General features: G+C 43.5%; 2 protein-coding genes across 3 annotated transcripts; both read right to left on the bottom strand.

Moving 5' to 3' along the window:
• Window positions 1–1,158: 1,158 nt before the first annotated feature.
• Window positions 1,159–5,785, bottom strand: LOC124146244. Its single transcript, XM_046516438.2, has 2 exons — window positions 5,753–5,785; window positions 1,159–4,368 (listed from the first exon to the last, which is right to left on the bottom strand). Exons 1-2 carry the CDS (start codon window positions 5,766–5,768, stop codon window positions 1,388–1,390), a joined length of 2,997 nt encoding a protein of 998 aa, XP_046372394.2. The 5' UTR covers window positions 5,769–5,785; the 3' UTR covers window positions 1,159–1,387.
• Window positions 5,786–6,290: 505 nt separating this feature from the next.
• LOC124146243 lies at window positions 6,291–15,635 on the bottom strand. Of its 2 annotated transcripts, none has more exons than XM_046516435.2 (5): window positions 15,346–15,635; window positions 10,647–10,801; window positions 9,540–9,789; window positions 9,146–9,216; window positions 6,291–7,518 (listed from the first exon to the last, which is right to left on the bottom strand). In XM_046516435.2, the coding sequence occupies exons 1-5, from the start codon at window positions 15,449–15,451 to the stop codon at window positions 7,282–7,284; spliced, it is 819 nt and encodes a 272-aa protein (XP_046372391.2). In that variant the 5' UTR covers window positions 15,452–15,635; the 3' UTR covers window positions 6,291–7,281. The 2 variants fall into 2 exon arrangements, with proteins under 2 accessions (XP_046372391.2, XP_046372392.2); XM_046516436.2 differs by lacking the exon at window positions 15,346–15,635 and adding an exon at window positions 13,060–13,371.
• Between the last annotated feature and the right edge of the window lie 1,363 nt (window positions 15,636–16,998).

Raw genomic sequence — 16,998 nt, 5'->3', positions numbered from 1 at the left:
GTTATCGTGAGTGAGTGAGTGAGTATGGTTTTACGCCGCCCTTAGCAATATTCCAGCAATATCACGGCGGGGGACACCAGAAATGGGCTTCACACATTGTACCCATGTCGGGAATCGAACCCGGGTCCTCGGCGTGACGATCGAACGCTTTAACCACTAGGCTACCCGACCGCCCCCTTATGGTTATCGATTGCACAGAGTATGGTAACGCTGTTATTGAGTATTTTCGAATGAATATAGTCTTTACGCTGCCTCACGCCAATCCGGAGTTCTGATTAAAACAATGACATTGTATGCCTTTTTATAGTTTGCTAGTAACAAGGTACACGGTTTTATTAATGTATTTAGACATTACCCGAGTCTTGTCGTCAAATCTATGATCATCTCTGCCCTGCTCTTTGGTTCTCAAAGGGGACACGGGTAGTCCAATGCGCAGCGATTTGCGGATCAGAGTTGTGTCCCTTGGGCACGCCAGGAACCTATGATCGTGGGTTCGAATACCAGTTCTCGGTTACTATGCTTGTCGTAAGAGGCGACTAACGGGATCGTGTAGTCAGGCTCGCGGACTTAGTTGATGCATGTCACGTATCTCAATTGCGTAGATCGATGCTCATGATGTCAATAACTGGATTGTCTGGTCCAGATCTGACAATTAACAGACCGCCGTCATATAGCTGGAATATTGCTGAGTGTGGCGTTAAACAAACAAACAAACAAAACATCGTGCCAGTGCCCGTGGGTTTCACGTGGGTGGGTTGTAAACGTCTGAGACCCTCGGGCTTTCTTCCACCATTGAGATGACCCAACTCACTCAGTCACTGACTCACTCAAACTCACTCATAGGAACCTACAACAATGGAAATACTGTCGTAATGGTAAGCTTTCTGATTGAACCCGACGCCGTGGATCATTGCTCATGCTAGCATGCGCAATGCTATAGCTGTAGTATTGTTGATTACGTAAAACAACATTCACAACCTGATCAGTCGCGTGGAAAAAATGTAGATGGTAGTGGAAGTAACGGATAAATATATATCAAAGTTCGTCAACACACGGACATTAAGTTACTTGTCAGGTGACAACAGATCAATAGTTTAGGACATCCAACCTAAAGTTTGGAATTGAGCACCGGAAACGAAATGATTACAGACACTGAGGTGGACTTCCCTGAGATTTTAAGAAAGGTGAATATAGTTGTTATTTAGCCGAGTGAACATATTCATGCATAAAACAAAATCGGTTGGCCAGTTTTTAGACGATTTCACATTAAAACTTGATTAAATAAAAAGGTTAAAATGTGATGTTTTCCACAGACACCGAGAGAAGTGCTATAATCCTATCTATATCGGCTTCTAACTTTTCCATTGTTCACTTCCTATTCCCATGGTTATTGGTTTTCCGTCCTGGAACCTTCTTCCTGTAGGATGGACTCCAGGTAGCTGTTCAGTTCGTCCAGGGCTTCCCCTGCTGAAGGATGTTGGTCGACCGGTGATGACATGAAGGCTGGGACTGTCTGGCGGTCAGGACACAGTGGTGACCGACTAACGTTGGACTCCACGCATCGACTACCTTCATCAGGACTAGATGTTCTGCTGACCTCACAGGTCGAGTTTGACCGTGGCGTTGACGTGTGACCCCCGCCATCTTGGTTTTCAGAATCCTCCATTGGTGTGCCGATATCTTTACAAGGTGTGCCACTACTTAGCCCTGATTGGTCCGTTTTGAGTTCATCACTATTTCCTGCACGGTCCATATTAACACCTGATTTTGCAGTTTGTTCACTGTTCATATTTCCATTGACAAATACGTCACCACAATCGCTAGTACCTTGGATTGTCTCCCCTTTCACTTCCTTGCAACTTATGGATGGCGTCTCGAAACTTTCAGCTAGTTGCCACATATAGGCTAAGTTCGTCTCCGACTGGGTTGGGTCGGAACTGTTCACAGCAGCAACAACATCCTGCGTCGACTCGGACATATAATCAGCAAAGCATATGCCAGGAAAACCTTCGGCTTGTCCCATCTCCGTGGTGGGACAAGGCATTATGGCCACCATGTTTGTATATTGGTTGATGCCCTGTATAACCGTGTTACGCCCAGAATCGTCCACTTGACTATCTACAGTTCTTGCACCAGCGTCTCCAATGTCCCAACTGTTAAATAATGGCAAATCCGCAGCTTGACCTGACTTACACATCGAATACACACTGTATTCATTCACATCATGCCTCCTTAAAGAAGCAGTGTCTTGTACAGGGTGGCTGCTACCGAGAGATCTGCCCCATTCCGTGGCTGGGAATGTCGCATCGGGACCAGACACATACTGTCCGGTGTGAGGTCCAAAAGGCAACAGGTTATTGTTCACGTAATCCACATATCCTGCATCCGTCTCACAGTACGGGTACCACAGTGCAGACCCATCTTCTTCAAAAGTAGGGCAAGGATGCAGAATCTCATTGCCCATCGAACCATATGTCTGCCTTGCGTCCTGGATGTCCCCATCAATGAAGGTCGTCAACCTGCTCTCCTCCTTGCTACCAAACCAACCTGGAAACAAACCCGCCCCTCCTCTTGCAGGACCGTCCCTCCCGCCATCCTGTCCTTCAGTATATAGCTGCCAGGTAGTGTTCCCCATGAACTCGGCAATTTCTTGATCCAAGGTATGTTTAGCTGAGGACGGTTCTGGTTGACGGCACCGGGTGTCAACATCAGGCTGTTTTGGTTCTGTACTCTGGTCGAAGTCCGTACAGCACAGGATGAGGCTCTCTATGATGTTCTCTTGCTCTGTGCAGGACATCAAGCTTTGTGCATCATGGCGACTGCTCTCTGAAGGTTCGACAAGGATGTTCTGCGTCGTAACCGCAGCGGTGTCATCGGTACTTTTGGTAAGACAGACGTCGGTCCCTCTAGCGCCAGAACCCGTGCCTTCGTTAGAGTCGTGTTGATAGCTACTGGTCAATGAATCAACTGAAGCTCGTGATGACACATTAATTTCCTGTGCCTCCAGCTGGATCTCATTCGCCTTCTCAACCCGTTCACCCTCTTCACCGGCATGACTCTCTATAGCGTGTTGATCTTTACCGTCCGGGTCATTGTCTTGAGGTACTTGATGGCTGTTTCTATTGATTAACACTCCATCTATCTCAACGATGCCGGCGTCCATTATCGCCTCCTGTAATAAGACCGCAGCATGATCCAATTCCTCAGAACACTCGGACAGCTCTTCCTCCGCAGACTCCTCGTCTGTCTCAACAGAAGGGTCTTCTATTTTAGCGCTCGGGGGGTCTGCGTTCTTCATTGAATGTTGTCGTACTTCATCCAGCGTCTTACTGAGTTCCTGCCTGGTAGAAGCGACTACTATTGGTTTGTGTTTTCCATCATCAGCCCCGCTGAGAAGGACCTGGCCTGTCCCTGTGTTCGGGCGTTGTGTTGATAGGTTCCCTGCCTCAATTTGCGGATATACTTGACTCTGCATCTCCGGCGGGAGTTTTGAAATGTCGTATAGACGAAGCATTTCCGCAGATCCGCTCGAAGAATCTGTACCTTTCGTCGTGGCGGTAGAAGGCCTTTCTGGGATGGTTCGGACAGCCTGATTTATCATGTAGCTTTGAGGACTATAGCTCTGGTCTTGATATCCAGCCATGTTACCTTGAGCGGTGCGCATATTGTAGGCTGGAGGGGTGGTATAACCACGATATGCCCCTCCTTGTTGCATTCTAGGGGGAAGCGTCGTTCTTCCTGAGTGAAAGTAGTCATGGCTTGTGTTATACAATGGCGTTTGGATATCCTGCGTGAATGTCGTAGGGTTAGCAGCAGGAGGACCACTCCACAGACGAGGGTTCATGTATTCATTCTCATAACGCTGAACTGAATAATAAGGACGATCATATTGCTGATATGCTGGTGCGAACGGCTGATTTTGTCCTTGATAAGCTTGATAGTTAGATCCCATTGGCCGACCCATTTGACCATACATCGGCGGGACTTGCCTGTTATAATCCTGGTATTCGTAGCCTGTTGGACCTGCTGGCATGTCTACCGGGTACCCACGTCTCTGATAGGGCGCCACGGGTTGTCCTTGGTGTAGATCTGGTCGGGATGTGGACAAAAATTCCGCCTGCAGCTGTTCAGCTCTTACATCGGGTGCTGGTTTAAGGTTTTGAGCCCAGAAATCGGACTGGGCGTCAGGACGAGGAATTGGTCTCCTGTACGACAGAGATGGGTCTAGTTGCGTCATCGCCGGCCGGGGTCCCATGGACGTTGACTGGGGCTGCCTATCATCCTTGGAATAAAGCACCTTCACGGGCCGGATCTCGCTCACTGTCGCCTTTTGCCGTTCGGCTTCGAGTTGTCGCCCTTTACGAGTATCTGAAGTGGGTAATTACTGATACAATATCTGATATTATGGTTGAATGTTGCCGACAGTTATTAAAATATGGGTTTACGGGTAAAGGCAGGTTGATAGATACCATGTCTGCCATGTCTGCCATGTCTGCTTAAAATAGACTGGAACAAATTACTAAGATTGCGAACAACTTACAATATGCGTACCACCTATATACACCCGCACACAGTTTCGGAGTTGGTTGGCCGCCTCACACGAACAACTTGAAACAAATGCTATCGTAAGTAAATGTCATTTATTGTTTCAGAAGGTAATAAAAAATGCTTCGATACTTGTTTGTTGAAATGTAGCCCTGATGGATGTCACTGATGAGCTTGCCGCACGCCATTATGGTTCTATTTTCGAGTAATATTTCTATGACAAAGTAGGCACGGTAACAACTCAAAGTAACACAAAGTAACAACAATTGCATACATGTTACTGTTAATCCTCCACCTAAATACTATATATATAATCTGTCCATGTTCATGATTTAGCCCTGCTTGACAACGGTATAAGGATCTATACCGAAACGTCGGCAGTAAACGTTTACAGTAAATAAATGAGTTGTTACTCACAAATAATTGTGTCTTCTTTGCCATCCGTCAACTTCAAAGTAATGCCTATTAAACAATTTATTTTTCAATGTTGCTGAACAATGTTTATTTAATTATATTTAACTAAACAAGTGTGAGCGAACTCAATTTTCCTGCATAGTTTGAGCTTTATCGGCCTATTGTTGTCGCGGGCTGCTATATTAGTTGCATCAAACAAATTAACACAAACAAAACATTACTCGAATGATAGCGTGCGGTAATCTCATGCATCAGTGACATTTTAACAAACACGTAGTATTTTTCATGAAGTTTGGTAGTAGTAGTAGTAGTAGTAGTAGTAGTAGTAGTAGTAGTAGTAGTTCTTGCCCCCAAATCTCCTGTAAATTTAGCGAAACGGATAAAAATGGCGTTTGGCGTTACGAAGGTTGGTTGGTTGGTTGTTTTACGCCGCACTCAGCAATATTCCAGCTTTATGGCGGCGGTCTGTAAATAATCAAGTCTGGACCAGACAATCCAGTGATTAATATCATGAGCATCGATCCACGCAATTGGGATCGATGACATGCATCAACCAAGTCAGCGAGCCTGACCACCCGACCCCGTTAGTCGCCTTTTTCGACAAGCATTGTCGCCTTTTACGGCAAGCATGGGTTGCTGAAGACCTATTCTACCCCGGAATCTTCACGGGCGTTACGAAGGAGGGAGCTCGTGCACATCTCACAAAAAATGGCATGGATATAGTTTTGGTAAATTGCACGGATAATTACCAAAGTGCTAATAGTTTCTTTGCTGATTGATGTTCCCTACTCACCTCTACCGCCATCCATCTGTCTGATGCATTGCGCAAAGCGTGACTTTATGTGCTTATATGGTGGCCTTGACAACCATACAATACAATGACGACACAACATGTTGACGTCATAATAGTAACACGTCATAATATATGACGTCCCAGTTCAGTGTCGCCAGAGTCACTTCCTAACAGTGTGGCAAAGCCATGAATACGTTTGGGTGCTGAAACACCGGAACACAATATTCTACTTCGTAAGATGTGAGGGGGTGGTCGGGTAGTCTGGTGGTTAAAGCGTTCACTCGTCACGCCGATGACCCGGGTTCGATTCCCGATATGGGTACAATGTGTGAAGCCCATTTCTGGTGTCCCCCGCCGTGATATTGCTCAAAGCGGCGTAAAACCATACTCACTCACTCACTCACTCACTTGTAAGATGAGTTTCTAATGTCCGCTGTGACGTTTGTCACTTTGGTGATGGTTAGGAGAGGTAAAATACTGTGGTAATATAATATTGTTAATGTTTGTCAATTCATTGCAGTTAAGAAAACAAATCAAATGAAGTTATCAAGGACTTTATTCTCGAAATGTAACAGTCACCCGAAAACATTACACATGTTAAGACATTGACAAAAAACATCTGTTTAAAGTGAATTACAGACATGCGATGTATGCTAATATACCCAAGTTATCGAAGCAGGGTATTATGTGTTTTCAATGAAATGAAATAAGGACAAATACAAGATGATCTCAAAGAGAACATAGAAATCTGACTTAGCTGCGCGTGCAAGTGTCAATATGCTCAGTGTAGCGCCAGCGCAGCATACCCAGAGAACCAGTCTGATGTCAGACAACGTTGTTTATTGGGATCTTGGGAATACCTTACAGCCCGGAACCAATACATGCAGTGGGAGTAAGGCACAAAACCTCCTGCACTATGGGTGGGTACATAGACCATTGTGAACAAGCACTGTACATAGGCTTTTTTATTAGTTTATGAAATATTGCCATCAATAACGTTGATCTGAAGTTATTGCACACACAACTCGCAATGTTGACTTTCCGTGATCCACACTACCAAACTCAGTCTCATTTGCACAGGATTCTTTGAGAGAGAAAAATAAGGCGACACTTTAGAAAACGAAAGTGAAAAAAAAACAAAAAAAAACTGTAAAAGCACTATTTTGTATATTCCGAAAATGATCTTGTTCCGTTTCTCACCAAAAACACATACTATACGCCAAACTGCAAAATTGACGACTGGTCGAAAACTGCAAACAAAAGCAACATTTTCAGATACAATTTAAAAAAAATAAAATAAATTAATCTGAAACTTTACGACCTGGAATTTTCGCAAAAAAACCCCGTAAATCTAGAAATAGTCTGGCCTCATAATACTGGTCATCAGGTTACCCTTTGTAAGAACGACACATTCACAATCTGTGTCCCTGCTTCAGTGGCGGCTATACGGTGACCAAGGTAACTGACTAGAGACCAACACTCTCTCCTTCTTTCACTGGAACCGTACATCAACGGCCTCGCATCCATCCTCATATATAAGTCTCCAAGCCTTTCCCGTGGTGGAAGAGGCCGAACAGCACAACCTCGGCATACAGAACTTGCTCCGACTCCGTGTTCTCCCACACCACCATCCTCCTGGAGCCACGCCCCTCCCCCCTCCTCTGGTAGAAGCCGAGTGCCTCCATGGCGGAAGTCTGTCTCTGGTACAGTGCGTCTACAAGGGTGGGGTTGCTGATCCGGCTTGGGGATCGCAGCACATCCTGCAGCTGGTTCAACAGAAGAGTGAGTGAGTATGTTTTTTCGCCGCAATATTCCAGCAATATCACGCCAGGGGACACCGGAAAATGGGCTTCACACATTGTACCAGTGAGTGAGTTGGGTTTAACGCCCCTTTCAACAGTATTCCAGTTATATCGCGACGTGTCAGCTTAATGTGGGAGGAAAGCCCGAAGTGATACAGGTCTCAGACGTTTACCACTTCGGGGAAACCTACGAGCACGGGTATGGTGCTGACAAACCTGGAAACATAATCGAGGCGAACTGGGATTCGAACCCACAATCATAGGTTTCTGGCGTGCCAAAGGGACGCAACTCTGCACTGCGAATCGCGTCGCCTTAGACGACTGGGCCACCCGTGCCCCCTCACATTGTACCAAGGTTCAAAGAAAAATACCAGGTACACATGTACAAAGATAACAAGACACATCGTGTGTATTATTTGATCAAATCGCTGCTCGTTGTCCATTTCTGGGCTGTACGTGCTGTCAATAATTGTAGTATGTCTAAAGTGAGTGTGCTGTATGTGGCCTAGAGCGTTATTGAATCCGAACATCGTGGGGGGTACCACATCTCCCCGAGGCAAGGGAGTTAAGTGACTTAAAAAGTCCAGTTTCCACCCTTGCCGAACTAGGAGTTATATTTTGGCTGGACTAACTAGTCTATGCATAGTCCAATCAAAATCCTGTAACGAAATCGACATCCGGTTCATAAACAACAAGCAACTGTCGTGCCGAATTCGTTCGATTGCAAGATTTGCAGAACATGTGTACTGTCAACTGGGCGTCAACAGATTTTTTCTAAATCTTATTCTTAATCAAGGAGCTCAAGTGATTTGATGCACTTAGTGAGGTAGAACCCGTTTTATTACCATAAAGATCTTTATTATCGATGAGATCGTCTTGACTGGGCAGCTCCATTTTTTTGAAGCAAATGCAAGAGATATGAGAGGTGGAATCTGATTGATCATACTAGCCACTGGTGGCGCTATAATCGAGCCACGAAAAATTCCAGCCCAGTTCGGCAAGGGTGGAAACTGGACTTTTAAAGTCAGTTCACTCCCTTGCCTCGGGAAAATGGGAGCACCAAGAGGGCTTCAACTATTCTGAGGAATCGAGCCGTTTGCTGAGACATTCACTACCCACTGTGTGCAAAGAAACTGGTGTACACCTGTCTATCACACACAGAAAGCGTTAACTGAGACAGGTGTACGTCCTCTACTCACTGTGCACAGAAACTGGTGTACACCTGTCTATCACACACAGAAAGCGTTAACTGAGACAGGTGTACGTTCACTACCCACTGTGTGCACAGAAACTGGTGTACACCTGTCTATCACACACAGAAAGCGTTAACTGAGACAGGTGTACGTCCTCTACTCACTGTGCACAGAAACTGGTGTACACCTGTCTATCACACACAGAAAGCGTTAACTGAGACAGGTGTACGTCCACTACTCACTGTGCACAGAAACTGGTGTACACCTGTCTATCACACACAGAAAGCGTTAACTGAGACAGGTGTACGTTCACTACCCACTGTGCACAGAAACTGGTGTACACCTGTCTATCACACACAGAAAGCGTTATCTGAGACAGGTGTACGTTCACTACTCACTGTGCACAGAAACGTAAAAGCTTCTTCCTCTTCCAGGTAAAGTATCAGGCGGAGGATGTCCCAGCTCAGCTCTGTAACAGTCAACAGGTAAACACTATGTCCACAGTCCTTGGCCAAGTCTACCTCTGTGTTGTAATTATCGTGATGATGAGCGTTAAATTGGTACATTCATCATGTTAAATAATAGTATCCTTAAATGTTATATTATATACACACAGCTGTTTAGTTAAAAGTTATTTACAAACTTGAATCGCACTTTCAAGAACACTTCATTGTCCTGAGACAGATTTCCTTTTAATGTTACAGACATTTATACCAGATTTAATTTAATTTGGAAACTTGAAACTATATACAATATTAAACAAAAATGAAATCCAATCGGAGCAAAACTCACCTAAAATATTCTTCAGCAGTTGATGAAACCCTATGAGAGATGGTAAAGTAACTTTATCAGTGACCTTGACCTCGATTAAATCAAGATGGCGGTTGCCTTCCGGTTCCGTGAGCTCGAAGTTGATGGCGATGAGGATGGTCTTCCAGAGGTCAATGTCAAAGACGACCGGCTTCCTGTCGACGTGGACGTATAGGCAGGGAAAGCCTGGGAACAAATGCGGCGAGCGGATCGCTTCTATGGCGGAGTGGATCTGCATTTGAAGACACGTGAATAATGAAAGGGCTACTGGACAAGTTTTCAGTTGTTTACTTCTCGAGGTAGCGCAAATGACAAGTTACTATTACGAAATCCGTAGCAGACAGTGTATAAAATGGGCAGTGATTGTATCGTCCCGGTACATGTAATTCCAATAAGGTTATATCGTTATATACCCTAATTTCCTTGAAAGTTTCCCTCGCAAAATGTGTGGCTTTAGTGTTTGAAAGGTATTTTCCCGCAATGTCAAGCAATACACTAATATGTACTTACATATATGTATATGACTCTGACTAAGTTAGTCTTTGTACAATGCCCTTTCCCGTGTAGATAATCATTGTGGAATGACCTTCAACTCTTCCTTACCGTAGTCGAGATCAGCATGGACGCTGAGCATGGCATCTTGCCTTCGTGGGTACCAACTATTTGCCTCTTACATAGTGGCCATTCCGACATACTAATCTTACGGTCTGCAGAAGATTGTTCAAGACTGCGTCTGCCACACTATGACAATGTCGTCGTCGAATTTTCTCTATTTTGACAATCTACAGACTATTTCTTGGTCTGAAAAGTGACCTTGACCGTTATTTTTTTCTTTAATATAGGTTAGTGGACACTCTTTCCTCAGAAAGATGTAGAGGGACATCAGTGCCGAAGGGGTGTGTGGGGGGTGGGGGTGGGGCAGGGGTGTGTGTGAAAGTTAACTTGAATAAGAAATGAATAATCTTATTTGACCCCCCACCCCCCACCCCTCCCCTGTCAAAAAAAGTTAACTACGGCCTTGGACATACAGTAACAAACAAATCAGAGCATTGACTGGCACTGACACCATGCCCTATACTACACACGTACGTTGTCGGAGAGGAACGTCACAGCCTGTTTCATGACATCATGTTGGATATACGTCATCAGTAGTTTCCGCAGCGCCCTCTGCCATTCCGAGACACGTGTGTCGCCTAGCAACCGTGTGATGTGGACGTGGTCAGTTCCCCTCCCGTTTGTAAGAGCTGAAGTTAAGAATGATGGCATTCTGACACAACCAAACAGAATGTATTACATCCCCGTCTGTTAAGACACATCATATACACGAATGACCATTGCCTAACATAATGCCCAAAATTTCGAACAAAAAATAAAAATAAAATCTAATTTAAGATAATGCTTAATAGTTGGGAAGGGTGGCCCTGCCGTCTAAGGCGCCGCATTCACTGTGCAGAGAGTCCTTTGGCCAGCCAGAAACCTATGATTGTGGGTTCGAATCCAGGTTAGCCGCGATTATATTTCTAGGTTTGTCAGCACCATACCCCTTACCCGTACGTTTCACCAAAGTGGTAAACGTCTGAGACCTGCATCACTTCGGGCTTTCCTCCCACATTAAGCTGACATGCCGTCATATAACCGGAATACTGTTCAAAGAGACGTTAAACCCAACTCACTCTCACACTAATGCGTTTACACTCTGACAGAGGATCATTCATGATTGACTTGGTAGTGGCTAAACACTGATTACTCATCGACATGTTTAGGACGTAGATCGTGTATAGCTATGAACACGGGCATATGCTAAAGGTGAATGTTCACAGAGGGTCTACAATGATACAATACATGTTTACGCCTTGAACAAGATTATCAAACCTCCAATGAAATGATACGCTTCGATGGTTATCTCCCCTTGATCATGTATTTACAAATTCAAGTTATATATGCCTTAAAGATAATTCACTTGAGCTTTAATAATAAGTTAAAAATTCGCACATCGAGGCATCACCAATTACGAATTCCTATTCTGGGTTAAAGAGGAAGGAATGGCAGTCAGAGAGCTAACATAGCTTTTAGCGTCGATGATTTATGGTATCGCATCTTATAAAACAGAAATCAAGAATAGATCCGTGAAGATCCGGGTAGAGAATAGGTCTTCAGCAACCCATCGTAACAGGCGACTATGCTTGTCGTAAGAGGCGACTAATGGGATCGGGTGGTCAGGCTCGCTGACTTGTTTCATGCATGTCATCGTACCCCAACTGCGTTGATCGATGCTCATCATGTCAGTCATTGGATTGTCTGGTCCAGACTAGATTATTTACAGACCACCGTCGTATAGTTGAAATATTGCTGAGTGCGGCGTTAAACAACAAACAAACAAACAAACAAACAAAAGAAACCAACAATAGCTTACAGTGAACAAATTAACTGAAATGAAATATAATCACTTGTTGAGCCATGAGACACACATAGCATGACCGTGTTCAGACAGTGACAACACACAACACCAGCTGTGCCTCTCGGGTTGAAACATGCATGCATATGGTAATGAAGGGTCGTCCATACTACATGACGGCTCCCGACACCGGCCTTCCACAATGTTGGAGGTATTACGTAAGCAGTATAATTGATAAAGCAAAGTCTGTGTCCTTTTTGAGTTTGCACGATTTAATAAAACACTTGGCATGGCATGGAGTATCTGGGGTCGGTCGCAGGACAACACGACACGGTAAAGGTCACGTTTGAATGAGAAATCGATTGATCCCATTCGCGTACAGTTTACCTATATATATATAATAAAATATAATATAGTGAAAATCTCTTGAAAATCACATGCGTGAAACCGGTTGAGTAAATTATACAGCTCATCTTTGGACTTTTGTATTATATATATATGTATGTATGTATGTATGTATGTATGTATGTATGTATGTATGTATGTATGTATGTATGTATGTATGTATGTATGTATGTATTAGCACGTATGTTTAGGAGTCCGGACTTTCAATCAGGTACTAAGTAAATATAAAATATAAAATAATAAAATATAATATATATATATAATAATATATATACTTAGTACCTAAGTACCTGATTGAAAGTCCGGACTCCTAAACATACGTGCTACTGTTAACGAGCGTCGCTGAACACTACTAGGATGGAATTCAGCCACATTTGCATAAGTCTACCATTGTTTACATCTGTTCTATATAGATGCTTGGACTATGGGGAATGGCGTCAGCACGAACAATAGGGTCAGATTACAATAACAGGGGTATACAATCTGACAATTTGACATGTAATTAGAACATTTCAATTTTTCATCAAGCGATGGTTCTATTTGATTTCGCTAAAGAATGTAGTTTTGAACTGCCAGTAGAACACTCACGTGAAAGGCGTTTTGTGAGGAAATTGTTACAAGGACAAAGTCAATGTCTGACTCGCAGTATGAATCCATGATAACTACACGCTAGAAGTCGGGACTGACAAGCTACACACTCACGTTTACTGGTGTCCATTCCGTGTCCAAGTACCGGTGTTTGGGATCTGACCACATGAATGACCAGATTACAGCGTTAACCCTAACACGCCTAAAAGAACATTAGCCCTCTGTTGGTCAGCAGCAGGTTTTATTCGTCATTCACGTTGACCATTCATAACGTATCGTATGACTAGATATCACCACCAAGGTTAAATGAACACTCTCGATAAGATAGGTTTTATATTCTGTACAATAGAAACACTATGCATATCGAGTGTGACGACCTATTTTTGTCCACTATCAAATTTTAGATATAAGCACGTGATGGTTAGATCACGGTGACATTGTGTTTCAACTGACATTATCGCGAAATTAGTTATTTCTTTGTTCCCCATAAAAGACGCTTTGTAGTGTTAAGTGGAGTAAAACTTTTAACCAATGAAAGGAGAGGATAAATATTATCAGCTAAGCATGTGACACAAAAACAATATTTACTTTCATGAAAACGTGACGGACTGAATGGCTTGCTATGACGCCGTCAGCACCCAGACAGGGTGCATATATAACCGGTGTGTATTTCAGTCGGTAATCCGAACACGAATAGACGACCTGCTCGCTTATTGTGCTGTGTTAATCGATACCCAGCCCAAACAAATCTCAGCTAGGTGATACATGGCTTATATCAGCGCTGTCGTTATGATATCAAACATTACGCATAGGTTATTATAGTATGAATATATACCTAATGTGACATAATGCGTCTATGGAAGCGTATTAGTGCCACAGTCTAAAAAAGGTATCATCTACGTAGATGTAATAAGTATAATTTACGTAGATTAAAGTATAATCTACGTAGATGTAATAAGTATAATTAACATAGATGAAAGTATCATCTAAGTAGATTTAATAACTATCGTTTACGTAGATTAAAGTATCATCTACGTAGATGTAATAAGTATAATTTACGTAGATTAAAGTATCATCTACGTAGATGTAATAAGTATAATTTACGTAGATTAAAGTACCATCTACGTAGATGTAATAAGTATAATTTACTTTGATGAAAGTATCATCTACGTAGATGTAATAAGTATAATTTACGTAGATTAAAGTATCATCTACGTAGATGTAATAAGTATAATTTACGTAGATTAAAGTATCATCTACGTAGATGTGGTAAGTATAATTGACATAGATGAAAGTATCTACGTATGGTCTACGTGGATGATAAAAAAAATATTTAGACTGTGGCACAAATACGCTTCCATACACGTCAGTGGAGTCATCTCTTGAGTTAAGGGCTTGCATAATGGACGCTATGCAGTATATTGACCAGGGATGGACATTGAAAGAAAACTGAAAGTGATAACTCGGGCTTATAGTGATTCGTCTACGCTGCCAGCATGGTTTAGCAACAAAAAGACGTTAATGACGAAGGCTATTGTTAATGTGTGCCTTTATTTCGCTTAAAGACACAGGTCCCGATAGCCTTGAGGTGTCTTTTGTGTCTGCAGGTGTGAGAAGGAGGGCAGGTCAGGTGTGGTAATTGGTTCACCTGGTTACTGATCCCCTTACAGCATACCCGTGATAGCTCACCTGGAAACCTGGCTGCTCATTAAAACCACGATACAGCGCTTGTGATGGAGAACAGGTAGACTGGCGACATCCCTCGCCCTCAATGTGACACGTGCTTCACCAAATGATCTGTCATCTCGGACATGAGTGTACACGCTAATTAAAGGGGGGATCATGCTTCGTGGAGCCCATGTCCAGCCTACGCCTAGACCCTCCAGTTATTGACCTGTGTGAAATTGAGACAATGTCTCAATGATTGGGGTAATCATTATCAGTTTGACGGATATATAGACTATACATACGTTTTGAGGTAGCGGAATGACAATGGATTGTTTTGAACGACTTACATCAAACTTGCTGGGAATGACAATTCGCCGGAGCCATGCCTCCTTTAAATACCATACCAAATCAAGTATCCGATGTACGGCACCCATAATGGTAGTTCGTGACGTGTATAATATGCTGTGGAGAATGAACATGTTTTTGTCCGTTGGTGGTTTCACCATTTCTAATACCTTCCCCAAACTGCGTTTGTATGTATAGGCTGATATGAACGTTTTAAGTGCACATATTTGTGTGTCGATCTAGAGCGGTTTAAGATAATAGGTATGTGTGTCACGTGAACCAAGAAATGTACATACACACACCAACTGAACGTTATCTTCATGTACAAATTAATCACATCTAGTCTATAAAATCCCAACAATCACCCAAAAGAAAGTAACTTCTTACCGAGCAAGTTCATGACGCTGCGGCCGGCCGGTAGAAGGGTGCCCCCTCGTGTCAAGGGTACCCCCGACAACACTGGAGGGGGCGATAGTGCGGTGTTTGAAGTCATTGAGTGATGGCCGATCCCCAACTCACAGAGCAGAATACTGATAGGTTGTGTACACGGAGTTCATACAGTGTTGTCACTGGACGCTACCCCGTCGTTTTGTCACAAATTTGGCCTGTTCTAAAGTTATCTTTTTCCTGGGTTTTATTTGTATTACGGGGCAATTGAGATTCCAGGTAAAAGGCGTGTTAGCTTCGTCAATATACTGGGTTATATGCGGGGTGTCCCGGTCTATATTTAGACACCGCCTCCAGGTGGGGGTGACAGAAACATCCCGGATGTAGCCCACCTGATCTGTGATGGTGTGCAGACGTGGGTGTTGGTGTGATGATGATGATGATTGCGCGTGTGTGACGATGGCGATGATGATGAGTGCGTGCGTGCGTGCGCAGCAACACTATAGGGGGGAGTCACATAATAAAAACATGTTTGCAATGATCAGACTCGAACTGTGGGTTGTTGGAATGACTAGGGTCAGGAGAATCTCAATGTGTCCTATGGTGCTGTCCTAAAGTGAATGAATTGGGCTTTTCGCCGATTTTAGCAATATTCCACGGCGCCAGACACCAGAAATGGGCTTCACACATTGTACCTATGAGGGGAATCGAACCCGGGTATTGACGAGCGAACGCTTGAATCACAAGGCTATCCCACCGCCCCATGCCCGTAACAGAAAGACCAGATACACCAATAATTGACATAATGAGCAACGGTCCAGGATGGGTTGGAAGGAATGCCATCAACTAAGTAAGTCCACGAGCCTGACCACCCCATCCATTAAATCGTTGGTTGGTTGGTTTGCTGTTTAACGCCGCACTCAGCAGTATTCCAGCTATATGACGGCGGTCTGTAAATAATCAGACAATCCAGTGATTAATATCATGTGCATCGATCCACTCAATTTGGATCGATGACATGCATCAACCAAGTTCGCGAGCCTGACCACCCGATCCCGTTTGTCGCTCTTACGACAAGCATAGTCACCTTTTACGGCACGCATGGGTTGCTGAAGACCTATTCTACCCCGGAATCTTCACGGGCCCATTAAATCGCCTCCTGGGACAAGCATAGGTAGCTGTGGGCCGACTCAAACCAGGAATATACAGGGGTGAGTTCTGTTCACAAATTTTAAGACACAGCTGTTAAAACACATACACATCACCTAAACATAATCTTCCAGATGTTTCAGAGATTGTGGACATGCAGTTAAACTAGCTAAACAGGCTTGTGAATATTCCCCAAAATGCATTATCTGCAATTTTCCATACCATTTTCTGAAACAACATTCCACTGACATACCAAATTGTATGAACCAAATCTGGCTAAGATGTGTAATACTTATTTACATTGCTGTGGGTGCTGGGAAACATTCCAGCTTCATAAACACACGGATGTATGAGAGGGAGCTGAACATACAGAAAATCAAGTTAACTAGGGATATGTGAAGGTCAAATGCAATAGCATGGTAAAAAATCAAAATACTATAAAATATCATAATGATACATATACTATAGAAAGGCTGGACCTGCATAAATGACATTTCAATATGG

The sequence above is a fragment of the Haliotis rufescens genome, unplaced genomic scaffold, assembly GCF_023055435.1.
Source record: "Haliotis rufescens isolate VD_foot unplaced genomic scaffold, xgHalRufe1.0.p SCAF_2, whole genome shotgun sequence".
In the NCBI taxonomy this organism is placed as follows: Eukaryota; Metazoa; Mollusca; class Gastropoda; order Lepetellida; family Haliotidae; genus Haliotis; species Haliotis rufescens.
Note: the sequence above shows the minus strand (reverse complement) of the source record. Positions and strands in the feature narration are given on the sequence as shown.